Here is a 15,795-nt window from a genome sequence, read left to right on the forward strand (position 1 = left end):
GGGAAGAAGGGATGTTGCTGTACTAATAAAAGAAATGATGGTGGCGAACACGATGGATCAGAGTGAATATTCATGGTATTGCTGTCATTCCAGTACAAAGATGAGGTGTAGATATACACAGAGTAATGTCATCCCAGGATCCCTTGGAATTTTTATGACGCATTTACTTTGATACACCCACATTTGCCATCCTCACTTTAACCATAACACTCAAAAGACTTAGCAAGTAGAACTCAGAATAGCTGTGGAACGGTCTATTCTGAAACCAAATCCTTAAACTTGATGTTATTGGGAGCTTTTGTCTAAAGAACTAAACTCAGGGCTTCCCTGGTGGTGCAGTGGTTAAGAATCCGCCTGCCAATGCAGGGGACAGAGGTTCGAGCCCTGCTCTGGGAAGATCCCACATGCTGCAGAGCAACTAAGCCCATGAGTCACAACTACTGAGCCTGCGCTCTAGAACCCGTGAGCCACAACTACTGAGCCCGCGTGCCACAACTACTGAAGCCCGCGTGCCTAGAGCCCGTGCTCCACAACAAGAGAAACCACTGCAATGAGAGGCCCGCACACCTCAGAGAAGAGTAGCCTCCACTCACCAAAACTAGAAGAAAGCCCACGCACAGCAATGCAGCCAAAAATAAATAAATTAAATTAAATAAATAAACCAACAAAAAAAAAGAACTAACCTCATTTCCATAAAGACAAGCAAAAAAACCTTTTATGATTTTACAAGCATTTCAAAAACACATTACTCATTTAATATAAAGTCATAATAGGATTTATTATATAGAACTAACCAGAGTTGGACTGGGAACCCACCATCTTTTTTTTTTTAATGTCATACTCTTTTGCTTTTTAAAAAAATTTTATATATTTTATTTATTTATTTTTTATTTTGGCTGTGTTGGGTCTTTGTTGCTGTGCTCCGGCTTTTCTCTAGTTGTGGTGAGCGGGGGCTACTTTTCGTTGCAGCGCACAGGCTTATTGCGGTGGCTTCTCATGGGTTGTAGGCACGCGGGCTTCCGTAGTTGTAGCTTGCGGGCTCCGTAATCGTGGCTCACGGGCTCTAGAGCGCAGGCTCAGTAGTTGTGGCAGATGAGCTTAGCTGCTCTGCAGCATGTGGGTTCTTCCTGGACCAGGGCTCAAACCCGTGTCCCCTGAATTGGCAGGCGGATTCTTAACCACTGTGCCACCAGGAAAGTCCAAACCCATTGTCTTAATGACTAAAAGCACCATCAGCAAAATTTGATCTCCTCCCTCTTACCATTTACAAAAGGTAAATTTCAGATGGATTGTGGATGTAAATGTGAAAGACAAAACAATAAAACTTTGAGAAGATGATATATAGGAAAATATGATTTGGAGGAAAGAAAAGATTTCTGAAACCAGATACAAACTAGCAGTTAACCCCAAAGGAGAAGATTGACAAACTAAACTATATTAAAATGAGGAACTTCTAGTAATCAAAATACACTATAAGAGAGTAAAAGCAAGTCACAGAACAGAGGAAGATATTTGCTACCCATGTAATATACATAATGCTTCTTTCCAGAATATAAAAACAATTGTTACAAATCAAGAAAAAAAGAGAGACAGGCAGCCAACAGAAAAATAGGCAAACAGGCATCACACTCACACACACACACACACACACACTAAATTACTAATAAACATATAAAAAGATGCTTACCCTCAATGTTCAGAGAAATGCAAATCAGTGCCACAATGAGATATCTCTACACATTCACCAAATGACTAAAGTTAAGAGGTTGACGATACCATGTGTTGAAAAGGTTGTGGATTAACTGGAACTCTTAAACTAGAACTGGCTTCATAGGCATGTAACTTGTACAACTGCATAGGGCCCTGCTTTCAGCAGGACCTTGCATTTGACTTAGTGTTCAACTGTCGCCACTGTGCAATTCTTCATAATTTTTCCTTTGAACTTGTGTTTTATAAGTGAAAGCACAACGGAGCATGAGCAGAAGAGTTACACACAATATATAAGTGTGTACACTCTTCCATGCCAACCATTTCCATTTAGCATTCAGGCAGCCCCATTAGTGCAGAATTCTATTAGACCTGTAATGCATGGGAGTTAGGCTAGATTGAAACCAGTACAAGATGAAATTCCCTGGCGGTCCAGTGGTTAGGACTCTGTGCTCTCACTGCTGAGGCCCCGGTTCAATCCCTGGTAGGGGAACTAAGACCCCACAAGCCTCACGGCATGGCCAAAAAAGAAAAAGAAAAAGAAAACAGTACAAGATAAATGTGTTACATCTGCAGCTTAGTAAAGAGAAAGGGAGGGAGGGTGAAAACAGCTGAAAGAGGCCAAGCTTTCCTTACCAACCAGAATTTACTTTGCAGAAAGAATGGTGTTCTAAGAAACATGAATGACCAAGGAATCCTATCATAACTTTTAAAATTTGTGCTACTTCCCAGCATTAGCCAACCACTTACACTATAAACGAAGATATAGAAGGAAAGAGAGATAGCACAACTATAGTTTGTTTTCCCTTTAGTCCATCCTTATCTGGAAGCTGAAGGTAGAGAGTGTTGGTAGATTGTGCACATAACAGGAAATGAAATAAAAACATTTTGAGTTAATTTCATGCAGCTTTTCCACAGTTGAAGTAAGAATGAAAAACATAAGCATGTACAGGCTATGAAATACAAATTATGTAATTTTGATGATTCCACACATGACTTTGCATTTAAAACTGGCATTGCACAATATAAAGATCAATGGTAAAATTTGTGCTAATAACTTTAAATGATATTTTTTTCGTTACTTAAAATGACATTAAATAGCAAGTTAAAAAATAATGGTGGGCAGCCTTATTCATAATAGCCAAAAACTAGAAACAACCCAACTGACCACTGTTGGTAAAATGGATTTAAAAATTGTGGTATATTCATATACTTGCATAGTTTCTACAATGAAAATGAACAAATTACTACTATATACAACATGAATGAACTTCACAAACCTTATGTTAAGCAAAAGAAACCAAATACAAAGAATATGCACTATGAGAGTCTATGTAAAGTTAAAAAAGCAAGCAAAAGGGGACTTCCCTGGTGGTGCAGTGGTTAAGAATCCACCTGTCAATGCAGGGGACACGGGTTCGAGCCCTGGTCCGGGAAGATCCCACATGCCGTGGAGCAACTAGGCCTGTGCACCACAACTAGTGAGCCTGCGCTCTAGAGCCCACGAGCCACAACTGCTGAGCCCACACGCCTAGAGCCCGTGCTCTGCAACAAGAGAAGCCACCTCAGTGAGAAACCTGCATGCAGCAACAAAGACCCAATGCATTAATTAATTAATTAATTAATTTTTAAAAAGCAAGCAAAATTAACCTGTGATCTTAGACATCAGGAAATTATCTTTGGGGAGTAAGAAGGGATAAGAACTGGGAGAAGGCATTTAGAAGGACTTCTGGGATGGCTGATTACATATGTTTCCTTGTGATAATGTAGCAAGCTGTTTATACTGAGGGTTTGTGTACTATTTTGTGTATTATACTAAAATTTTTAAATTGTGTTTTTAAAAGTGACAAAAGTTATTTGCTCCCTCTCAGTTTAGATAAGAAAGTTATCTTATGACAATAAAGCACTTAATTGCAGATATGGAATCCAATAACTCAGTATCCTCTATTTTTTTTAAGCTTATATTTTCAAGAACAAGTTTATTTGTTGTCGTTGGGTTTTGTTTTGTTTTTGTTTTTGTTTGTTTTTTTTTTTTTTTTTGGCCACACGGCTTGTGGGATCTAGTTCCCCGACCAGGGATTGAACACCAGCCTTCAGCAGTGAGAGCACAGAGCTCTAACCACTGTACCACCAGGGAATTCCCTCCTCTATTCCTTTAAAGCTGCGATTTCAAAGAAAGTGCTTTGTAAATAAAGTCACTAATCTAAACAAATTTCAGTGGTTTTAAAGACCTATCTGCGTCTCTCCTCTTCCTGCATCTTTCCTCTTCTTTCTTACTGTCTCTTCTTCTTTCTCCCCTCCTTTTCATTTAATATGTTTGTTCTACCAACTACAGGCTAAAATCTCTTCTAGATTATTCCCAGACTATAATAATTCTATCCTATTCCTAGATTGACTCGAAAACCGTTTTTTTTTTTTTTTTTGCATTACGTGGGCTTCTCACTGCTGTGGCCTCTCCCATTGCGGAGCACAGGCTCTGGACGCACAGGCCCAGCAGCCATGGCTCACGGGCCCAGCCGCTCCGCGGCATGTGGGATCTTCCCGGACCAGGGCACGAACCCGTGTCCCCTGCATCGGCAGGCGGACTCTCAACCACTGCGCCACCAGGGAAGCCCTTTTTTGGTTTTTAGATAATAATCTGCGTTCAACTTTGAAGGAAGTAGAGACTCAAGCTGCTACTATCTCAAAAAATTTTTTTATCTTTAGAGTTTTATCTACAACTCAAGTTTAGGGACCAGAACAGTAGAGGTTTACAAATCTCATGAATTACCGAAAAAGAGCATGGGCTTTTAGAGCTAAATAAATTTGAGTCTGAATCCTAGCTCAATCACTCACTAACTTTCAAGCACCCAAACTTATATCTCCAGGCCTGGATTTTTCTACTGTAAACTAAGAATCAGAACACCTAAACTGTGGGTTTGCTGGAGTATTAACATATGTAACATTGGAGACAACATGTGTAAAGCACTTAACTCTGTGATAGCAGGTGCTCTACTATCCCACCCTCACTGAATCTAAATAGGTAGGATTTGAGAGTTATTAAGGAATGGGGAGAATGTTAGAAGGAGGGAGGAAAAGCAGGCATTAAGCATGGCCAGAGGTAGAAATGAACACAACCACCATGAAACAGACTTTAGAGAAACTTGAATAGTAGGACCTTATTATGTAATAGAGAGTCACTAAGGAAGTAATGTGATGAAATCTCTGTTTAATGTAGATGAATTTGGAAATAAAATGGATTGGGAGAAAGCTAGGCTAGAGAGGCAACACAGTTTTGAGGTTAAGCCTCAGTTTCCTCATCTGTAACATGCAGATGGCACAGATACCTACTTCAAGGGGCCCTCATGTGAATACATATGTGTGGTATAATAAAAAATGTATTTTGTTTTTGTTCTCGGTTCCTGGCACAGAGCTTCAAAAAACCTTGGAATTTCTGGAGTGATCAGAGTATCTTTTGTTATTCACAAAGAACCCCTTTCCTCCATATCTGAATTTATGCTAATTCATGAGGTGACTTAGGTGGGCCTTAAGATAGTTACAAGGAAGGGGCTGGCCAAGCCAGAAAGACCAAGCTTGTAATTAGAGGGTTGGAACTTTCAGCCACACCCTCCTAGATCTTGAATTCAATCAAGTGGTTGATGACTTAATCGATCATGCTTATGTAACAAAATCCTAGATAAAAACTCTGAAACAGTGAGGCTCTGGGAGCTTGTTGGTTGATGAAAGCATCCATGTCCTGGGAGGATGGTACACCTGGAGGGGACAAGGAAGCTCAGGACCCTTCTAGACCTTGTTGTGCTGTTTACCTCTTCATCTTGCTATTCATTTGTGTCCTTCATAATAAAATGATCATCATATGTATAGTGTTTTCCTGAGTTGTTCTAGTGAATTATCAAATTGGTGGGGGCTGGATTCTGGGAACTCTCAAATGTGTAGTCAAATAGGAAGAAATACATGTAGATTTGGGATACCTGAGACTTGCAGCTGGCATCTGAAGGGGGGTTAGTCACGTGGGACTGAGCCCTTAACTTGAAGGACCTGTATTAACTCTGGGTAATTAGTGTCAGAAATGAAGGCCTTTGACCTTAACTTGTGGGGTCCATGCTAACTCCAGTAGTGAGTATTAGAGTTAGATTCACCTGTAATACACTCAGTTGGTATCAGCATATTGTAGTTGGAACACAGTATGTAAAGTACTGACACAGCGCCCAGTACAGAGGAAGTGCTCAGTAAATGATAGCTGTAATTATTATTGGCTAGAGGCAAAATCATCACTTTTTTCATTTGTTAGACATTTGTTGAGTAATTACCCTGTGCCAAGCAGTATGCAAGGTACCCAAAGATGACTAGGGCTGTCCCACTACACTCCAACCCTCAACAAGCCCACAAGGAAATAACAACAACAAAAAGTGATGATGGAAATAAGTACTGAGTGTTATAGAACCAAAAAAGGAATGGTTAACTTTGGGGAGGTTATAAATGGCCTCACAGAGTGTTTTAGTTTGCTGGGGCTGCTGTAACAAATTACCACAAACTGGGGTTTAAAACAATAGATGTTTTTTTTCTCACAGCTCTGGAGGCCACAAGTCAGAAATCCAGGTGTCAGCAGGGTTAGTTCCTTCTAGAAGCTCTTAGAATCTGTGCCATGTCTCTCCAGTGGCACTAGGCCTTCTACTTTCTGTGTCTCTATGTCTAAATCTCCCTCTTCTTATAAGGACACCAGTCACTGGATTAAGGCCTACCCTCATCCAGTATGACCCCATCTTAATTTGATTGCATCTGCAAAGACTTTATTTCCAATTATGGTCACATTTAGAGGTACCAAGGGTTAGGATTTAAGCACATATTTTGGTATTACACAAGTCAATTTACAACACAGAGGTGGTGACTTCTCAACTGGTCTCAGTGGATAAGTATGGGTTCGATACTCAAAAAACACAAACATGGGCTTCCCTGGTGGCGCAGTGGTTGAGAGTCCGCCTGCCGATGCAGGGGACACGGGTTCACGCCCCAGTCCGGGAAGATCCCACATGCCGCGGAGCGGCTAGGCCCGTGAGCCATGGCCGCTGAGCCTGCGCGTCCGGAGCCTGTTCTCCGCAACGGGAGAGGCCACAACAGTGAGAGGCCCATGTACTGCAAAAAAAAAAAAAAAAAAAAAACACAAACATGAAATAACTAGTAAAGACAAATTGGAAAAGACTCAGACACTTATGAGAGACATTACAGAAGAAAAAATTTTGTGACTTATCAAATATAGCACCTAGCACAATGTCTGACACAGCAGTTGCTCAGAAAATTCTTTTGAATATATCAATCAATTAATCAAAATTACTAAGAGTTCCCTTGGCCATGTCACCAGAAACAAGGAGTTGATTTTTCAGAAAATGATCAGTTTGGGGCGTGTTGATTTGAGATGAAAGCAGAAAACTGAAATGAAATAAACAAATACTGGAGACAGGAGTGAGAAGGGAGTCTGCAGGGCAGGCTAGGGCTGAAGACACAAATATTAGTTTGCGATTTGCAGGGCAGAAATTGAGACACAGATGTAGAGAACAAACATATGGACACCAAGGGGGGAAAGCAGCGGGGGTGGTAGTGTGATGAATTGGGAGATTGGAATTGACATATATATACTAATATGTATAAAATGGATAACTAATAAGAACCTGCTGTATAAAAAATAAAATTCAAAAAAAACACATGCAAAAAAGATATATATATATAAGTGTAGTCCACATAGAGATAATAGATGAAAATGAGATTATATGAAATCTCCCACATCTGGAATAAAAAGATCCAAGAATTCAGCCTGTGGGTGCATAGTACAGGCCAGAGGAAGAGTCAGTTAGGAAAACAGAAGAAACAATCACGAATATAGGAAGAAAATACCAAGCATCATCATAGAGGAAAAAAGGCAAAAATTCAAGAAAGATGATGTGATGAGAGACTAATGCTCAGAATAAGCCCTGAGGCCATTTGATCTGAAAAATTACTAGTATCTTTAGACCCAAATATGCTGGATATTTTCATATACAGACTTGTTATTGCTTTCATTATCAAGACACCAGATTAAAATCCAAGCTTTTATTTTTCTTTCAAAAGTTAAGAACAATGAAATAAATTCAGTACAAGAACAAGAGGAACTATGACCACTATGAAAGGCTACATGATGTAGACAACTAATTACCAAGTGTTGTTAGGATGTGTACTCTGAAACCTGATGATGTGGCATTGTTTCTTGAATTTACGTGCAGAGGGTTTCCTATGAACTGAAATCTGTGTCATTCCCCCCACCCCAATTCATATATTGAAGCCCTAACCCCCAGTATGGGTGATTTCGGAGAAGGGGCTTCTAAGGAGGCAATTAAGGTTAATGAGGTCATAGGGTGTGCTGGAGAACGGAAGGGACAAAACGTATCCACTGAACTGAGAATGCATTTTAAGGCTGAAAAATGAGGCAGGCAGCTCCATACACTCGATGGATCAGTTTATTATAGGGTAACTTACTCACAGGGGGTGATTAGTTGGACAACAATCTGGAAGCATTCAAAGCTGCACTCCACACAGCTGAGGGGCCATTGGGACAATTTTATAGGGTTATGGGGGTAGGTGCTTGGAAACAGGATGTGTACTCCTAAAACAAGATTTATGAAGGGGTAACTAGTCTCGAGGGCACAGGGAATACGTCAGCAACATTTTTCATCATTTGGGGACTAACAGAGCATAGAGGCTACCTGGACCTAATGATCACTAAACAATATCTAATAACTACAAAGCCCTTGATGACAGAAAAGAGATTCACTACACAGTACAGCCCCAGGTAGGTTCAGTGGAAGGACAGGAGGAACTGAACAGGCCCAAGATGGCCCAGTTATGCTAACAGCCATGCAGGGTGGGGCCCTGATCAGATAGGATTAGTGTCTTTCTAAGAAGAGACACTAGAGAGTTGCCTCCCTCCCTCTCTCTCTCTCCCTCTCCCTCTCCCTCTCTCTGTTGTGTGCATGCAAGTTAGTCAAAAGTTATTCTAGAAATACATTCTGGGATGAAAAATACTGTGAAAATAATTTGAAAAGGAAATAGTGAAATGGGATGAACCATAAAAGTGCTGGAAGAAATTATTTTCTATAGTTGAAGGTTTTCTAATCATAGAGATAATACGTTAACTTTAGTAAGTTTAGAAAACACAAAGTAAGAAAATAAAATCCCCCCAATCCTTTCTATCAACCATAAAAGGATAATTGTTAAAACTTTAGTATTTATTATGTTGTGAAATAATAGATTTTTAGAAAAATGTTTTGATACCTTAAATGGGAAAAGGCTGAGTTACAAGACAATGAAACCCTAATGTTCCTTAAAAATACAGAGAGAGAGGGCCTCCCTGGTGGCGCAGTGGTTGAGAGTCCGCCTGCCGATGCAGGGGATACGGGTTCGTGTCCCGGTCTGGGAGGATCCCATATGCCGCGGAGCGGCTGGGCCCGTGAGCCATGGCCGCTGAGCCTGCGCATCCGGAGCCTGTGCTCCGCAACGGGAGAGGCCACAACAGTGAGAGGCCCGCGTACCGCAAAAAAAAAAAAAAAAAAAAAAAAAATACAGAGAGAGAGAGAGAGAGAGAAAGAGAGAAGGAACTGGGGAATAATTATTGCATGTTATTTTCGTGAGGTCATTTTGATGAAAGCCCAAGAAACCATTGAACTCTCACTTTTTAAAATTACCGAGTAATGCACACTACAAATGTTCTCACCCCATTATTGATCTTTACCCTATTCCTGAACCCCAGGGCACCTATGACCCTCTAGAATAAGGCTCAAGGATGAGAAGAAACTCAAAGATGGGCTAGGTTAGTGATCTTTGTTTCAAAAATTATTTCTGAAACCAGAAAATTCCCTACGACCCACAAGCCTGTGTGTCCTTTGAACATTCATCCTTAGGGATACTGGGTAAATAGCTGCCACCAAGATAGTTGTCTCATACATATTAAGAGCTGTTATCTGCCTCACCTGCTTTCTCTCACCTGTTTTTAGATTTCTGAGACTTTGATGCCTGTGCTTAGCTGGAGCTTCACCACTGATAATACCATGTATCTGTGCCATTGTCACTTTGGCCTTCAGGGTTTCCTCAGCATCTCCATTTGTAATCTTTGCAGTTCATTACTCTCTTACCTCCAGCTGGGGTGGAAACATTTTCTTCTTCTAGTGTCCAAAACTTGAGGGGGAGGGGTGGCTCTAGAGAGCGTTCCGTGGCAAAGGGCTAGGTCATAGTGTGAAGCAGTTGTGCGGTTTCACCACAGCCCTCTCCTCACTAGAAAGCATGTGTGCTGGCAGGGGGTCTGAGTCTTCATGGATTCTGGTGCAGTCTCATGCACGTCTAGCACAGTCTCAGGCACGTCTCATGAACTTCACATTGCTTCCACCCACACTGCCAGAACAGTTCCATGCCTATCTCACATCCCACAGATATAGCTGTAAATGTACATTTGAACTCCAGTTTTGGACAGGGGTTAGTTTCCCTCCCATAGGTTTCAGGTCCTCAGCAAAATCAGGGAGTAATACCAAATGTCTGTTCAGTGAATCAGGATGCATTTAGCTGAAAATGACAAGATCCTTGGTTTAAAAACTGATTTAATAAGGGAATTTATGTCATATAATTATAAGTCCACAAGCAGGACATTCTCCAGGCATAAAACAAATGAGCAAGTTAATGACCTTATCAGGCATCTGGTTCTTTCTCTCACTAGACCATCCCTAAGACTCACTTCATTCTAATATTGATCTCTGTGTGGTTCCAAAGTGGTTCCAGAGATGGCCAGAGCTGCCGCCTGTTCTTATTCAGATCAAGAAAGAGAGAAATCCGAATGAGATTTGGTTCCCGTGGCCATAAATTATTGCCAATTCCAGTCACGTGCCAGCCTGAATCTGAGTACATGGACCATAGCAATTTTAAATATGGAGGTCAAGGTAGACCTTAGCCACATGGGAAGAGCATACCAGGCAAGGGAATAGCAAGTACAAAGGCTCTAATGAGGGATTCTGCCTGCTGTGTTCAAGGACCAGCAAGGAGTCAGTGTGGCTATGCAGAATGAACAAGGAATCGTGATCAGAGGGTAACAGAGTGGATGGGGAGTGGGAGAGAGAATGCAGCACGTATGAAGAATCGGATTTTTCTTCTGACTGAAATTAGAAGCCATTCTTGGTTTCTGAACAGAGGAGAGGCATAATCAGATTTGATTTAAAAAGATCAATCTGGCTGCAGTGTTGAGAAGAGCCTGTAGGAAGCAATAGTGAAAGCTACTTACTACAGTGATCTGGACAAGACATAGTGATGACTCAAACCAGGATGGCGGCTGTGGAGGTGGAGAAAAGTGTCAGATTCTAAATATATTCTGAATAGAGTCAGCAGGATTTGCTGGTGGATTGAACATGGGCTGTGAAGAAAAGGAGGAGCCAAGGATGACTCTATAGTTTTGAGTTCAAGCTACTGGAAGGATTCAGTAACCTAGATGAGGAAGAATGTCGAAGGGCAGGTTCAGGAGGCATGATCAAGCGTTCAGTTTTGGACATGAGTCTGAAGTTCAATAGAGAGAGGTCTGGGCTAAACATGTACACTTGGCAGTGCTGGGTAGATAGTTGGTATTTAAAGCCTCGAAACCACCTGGGATCACCAAGGGAGTGGGTGTCAATGGAGAGAACTACGGACTGAGCCCTGTGGCACTCTGACATTGAGTTAAGGGAGAAGTGGAGGAACAGCAAGGGAAGCTGAAGGGTGACCAATGAAGTCAGGGGAAACGTAAGAGAATGTGGAAGATAAATGAAGAAAGTGTACAAGGAGGGGGTGATCAACCGCGTCAAAAACTACTAGTTGGTCAAGTAAGATGGGGACTGAAACTTGACTATTATCTTCAGCAGTGATATGGACATAGGTGACCCTGAAGAGAGCAGTTTTAATGGAGTAAGGTGGGACAGATGGCCCTAGTTACAGTGGATTTAAGAGAAAATAAAAGGAGAAAAATTAGAGATGAAATAGTCAACTCTTTACTACAAAAAGGAGCAAGGTAATGGGATGATTGTGGCATCAAAGGGGACAATGGGGGCTTCCCTGGTGGCGCAGTGGTTGAGAGTCCGCCTGCCGATGTGGGGGAACACAGGTTCGTGCCCCGGTCTGGGAAGATCCCACATGCCGTGGAGCGGCTGGGCCCGTGAGCCATGGCCACTGAGCCTGCGCGTCCAGAGCCTGTGCTTCGCAACAGGAGAAGCCACAACAGTGAGAGGCCTGCGTACCGCAAAAAAAAAAAAAAAAAAGAGGGACAATGGCATCAAAAAAGTTTTTTGGTTTGTTTTAAAATGGAAGAAATAACTTCATATTTGTATGCTGATAGCACTGATCCAGTAAACAGTGAGAAATTGTTGATTTTGCAGAGCGTGCGAACAGCTGCCCTTAATGTCTTTGAGTAGGGGACAGGAGATGGGATCTGGTGCCCTAGTGAAGAGATTAGATTTAGGAGCCTAGATAATTGATCCATGGAAAAGGTGGTGGGAGGGGGAGTGTATATTAGTACAAATGCAGGTAGGTACCGTCGATGTGGTAATGAGATTCTGTGGAAGTTTTCTCCTGGTGCATCAGTACTCTCAAGATCATCAGCTGAGCATGAGGATGGGGGAGAAGGTGATGGGATTGAGGAGCAAAGAGACGCCATATACTAGTTGTCAAGGAGTTCAGCAGAGTAAATGGACTAAAGGCACAAGCGTGACTGCCTGGCAGCATAAAGGACCCACTTGAGAGCCATGACTTTGATTTTAAACTGAGTCCAATTAACAGGGGTTTTATTCCCCCTCCCCCTTCCAGCTACATTCAGGTGTGTGGGTGGAGCTCAAAATTGGAAAACTGGATTTCATCAGTATGGTAGATTTGCCAAGGGAGTTCAACAAAGTGAGAAGGGAGCAAGAGAATGGACAGCATGTGCAAGGGAGGGATTATAATAATTGAGTGTGGACTTTCTGGATAAAGAGAAAAGTGAGAACGTCAAGAGGTTGGGGCCAGAGAGGAGGTGGCAAGATTTTGGACTTGGTATCCGGACGGGGGTAGGGATTGTTGGGGTCAGAGTACTAGAGGATAGGAGATGTACTATTAATGAATCTCGAGCAGGTTAATGAAATAGAATTTATGGACGGGGTGCAGTTATTGATAATGAGAAGTTCTAGGGGATGAGTAAGTGGCTGAAATAGTGGGGAGGAGAAAATCACTGGAGAAGACATATCGAGGAACTGAGAGTCCAGGGTATGACAAAGGTCATCATCTATTCTACATATATTCTAAATCACCAAGGATTAAGAAGAAATTAGCACTGGAAAGAATTACAGTAAGCAGGAGCTATATAGTCTAAAAATGAGGAGGAGAAATTGAGGTGGGGGAGAGCAGTGGATGATGGCAACAGTGAAGAGTACTGAGTGATACAACCTGATGATATAAAGTTCAAAAGTCAAAGACAGTTTTAGGGAACAGGGAAGAAGCATAGTCTGATACTGCCAACATTGAAAATGCAAGAAATTTCACATAATCTATACGTAGATTTCGCATAGTCTGGCTTTCACATAAAATTCTTCCTTCTCTGTAAATCAGAAGATCTGGCAAAGCAATCCGTGCTGACTGCTTCACTCAGCCACAGTGATTTCCTGGCTCCCTGGCGAATTTGAGTTTGTCTCCCCTGTTCCAGCAATTCAAGAGCTACTAGATTAGCCTCTGTTACTCAGCTTATTCAGGTAGTCCCTTTGAGGGGTATAGGGCTTCTAAAGCGTGTACAGATTGGCTGTAAAATTTTAGCCATTTGAACATTGAAAACAGGGATACAGAAACTCTTGCCCAAACGATGTTGGTTTTACCAATTTTCAAGTAGATTTTGTGGGATATTTTAGCTGAGAACGACCTGGAAATGCACGTAGCTACGAAATGATGGTGCATCATCACTGTTGATCTCTAGAGGGCGTCATTCCCAAAAAGTACAAATCTGAAAGGTTGCAAATAGGTGTTGATTTTTTCAGCGGATAGCCATCGTCCACTCTTCAGTCCTTCAGGCTGGGATTTTTCTCACCACTTTCGAAGCATCCCCTCTTTTTTGGCAGTGGCATTCGTATCATGCCTGCGGTGGGATATTACAGCATAAACGGTAGGTTTCAAAACAATAACCAATTTTACTTAAACTCCCTGTTGAAAGCAAGAGGAAGATTCTGTGAAGCACTTTGAGGAAGGAAAAAGTGGTCGAAAAATGCTTCATCAGGAAAGCCCACGGACAAGAGAAGGTAGTAAAACCAAATAGCAGTTTGCACAAAGGACAGCCTCGAGAAGAAAACGACCACACTTTTATTTCACTTCGTTCTCTCTCATGTTTTTCTGTTCTTGGTATCTAGGTTCATCTTTTTCCAATTATTATTTCAGACATACACATTTACCTGTTTAACTTCGGTAAAAGTTGGGAGGAAAATGTGCCAAACGTTTAGAGAGGTTGTCTTCAGCTGGGGGGGCGGGGTGTGGCTATGAGTGATTATTTTCTTTCAGTTTTTCTGAGTTTTCCAAGTGCTCCTCAAGAAACAGGACAAAACGAAATAACTTTGTAAAAAGAAGTCATGACAGGTCATCTCATATCCATCCAGGCCAGGTCGAGGGGGTGGCGGACTCTCCATCAGTTCTGAGCTTCTGGTCTTTCTCCACCTCTCACTCTTTGCTTGGTCTCTTCACTCACGTCCCAAAGCCGGAGGAACTAAAGGACTGTTTAAAACTGAAAGCCAACCTGCAGGGGGAAGCCGGGGCCGGGCGAGCCAGCGCCGGGCCGGGCCGGGCGAGCCCAGGGGCCTCTCCGGGGAGCGGCTCTGTGCGTCACGTGGGGCCCTCCCAGGCGCGGCCCGGACTCCGCGCGTGCGGCCGTCTTAGCAGCCGTCGTGGAAGCAGGATTTCCGCGGTTGTGCAACGGCACCGCGCTTCCGCGGAGAGCCTGGGCTCCACGTTCCTCCCCGGCCGGGCCCCTCGTCTCCGGCAGCCCAGCCATGGCCTGGACGGTGGCGGCGGCGGCGGGGGCCCGCGGCGCGCTCTCGGCGCACACGCTCCTGTTCGACATGCCGCCCACGCTGCTCGGGGAGTTCTGCGCTGTCCTGGACAGCTGCGACGGCGCGCTCGGCTGGCGCAGCCTCGGTGAGTGCGGCCCGGGCGGCGGGGGCCGTGAGGGGCGGCGGGGGCCGTGAGGGGCGGCGGGGGCCGTGAGGGGCGGCGGGGGCCGTGAGGGGCGGCGGGGGCCGTGAGGGGCGGCGGGGGCCGTGAGGGGCGGCGGGGCAGCGGCGTCCACGCCCCGTCCGACGTGCGGCCCGCGCGGTCCAGGACTGCGCAGCCTCCGGGGGTCCTTGCTGCAAACCCTCGCTTTCCTCGCTCCCGACTCCCCAGACCCACCTCCGAGCTCCCCCTAAGTCACTGAAACTTCGGGTAAGATTTAAGTGTGACCGGAGCCTTGGGGAAACCAGCTCCCCCCGTGAAACCATCTAATGTTTCTCCACGATTCCTGCCTTGCTTGGTTCGGAATATTTTCAATAAGAAACGCCTGTGGGATGTCTTCCTGTCCTTTCAAAATGACCCCCAGAATATAATTTTCGTATGAAGACATGTTTATACCTTTAAAATATTTATCCTGTGGTGTTTTCAATGCACTCCCCTTAATTACACTTCAGGTGAAATGCTAAAGTAAAACATTATTTGTAATTAACGTGGCTCCCAGTTTGCTTAATTAAATACATCTTGCTTATTTACCCAATCTGGTGGAATGAAGTTTTAGGCTAGAGAGTGGCTTTTTAATTTAGTCTAGCAAGTTGGCTCCAAGACTTCATTTTCTGCAGGCTTTGGAAAGTTGAGCAACGGCCTGTTGGAAGTGTTGAGTGTGATCAGAAATAATTCAGGCAAAAATCTGTAAGTACGTGCGTTCATGGTTAGATTTGATACCCCATGATGTCGCAATTAATGTTAGTTGAAAATAAACACAAATATGTCAAAGCAGCTTAGACTTAATTCTCTTAAATAGCTATTATTCTTACCAAAAATAGCACAAGACCAAGGAGG

The 15,795-nt window shown here is 43.2% G+C and overlaps 1 protein-coding gene across 1 annotated transcript in view; it reads left to right on the top strand.

Moving 5' to 3' along the window:
• The first annotated feature begins 14,723 nt into the window (after positions 1-14,723).
• The window catches only part of IRAK3 (interleukin 1 receptor associated kinase 3), a 47,237-nt gene continuing 46,165 nt past the window's right edge, over positions 14,724-15,795 (top strand). The window contains exon 1 of the mRNA XM_079714187.1: positions 14,724-14,883. Within this exon, the coding sequence (XP_079570313.1) occupies positions 14,739-14,883 (145 nt within the window). The 5' untranslated portion in view covers positions 14,724-14,738. The remainder of the gene's footprint in view (positions 14,884-15,795) is intronic.

This window comes from Hyperoodon ampullatus (assembly GCF_949752795.1).
Source record: "Hyperoodon ampullatus genome assembly, chromosome: 11".
NCBI lineage: Eukaryota > Metazoa > Chordata > Mammalia > Artiodactyla > Ziphiidae > Hyperoodon > Hyperoodon ampullatus.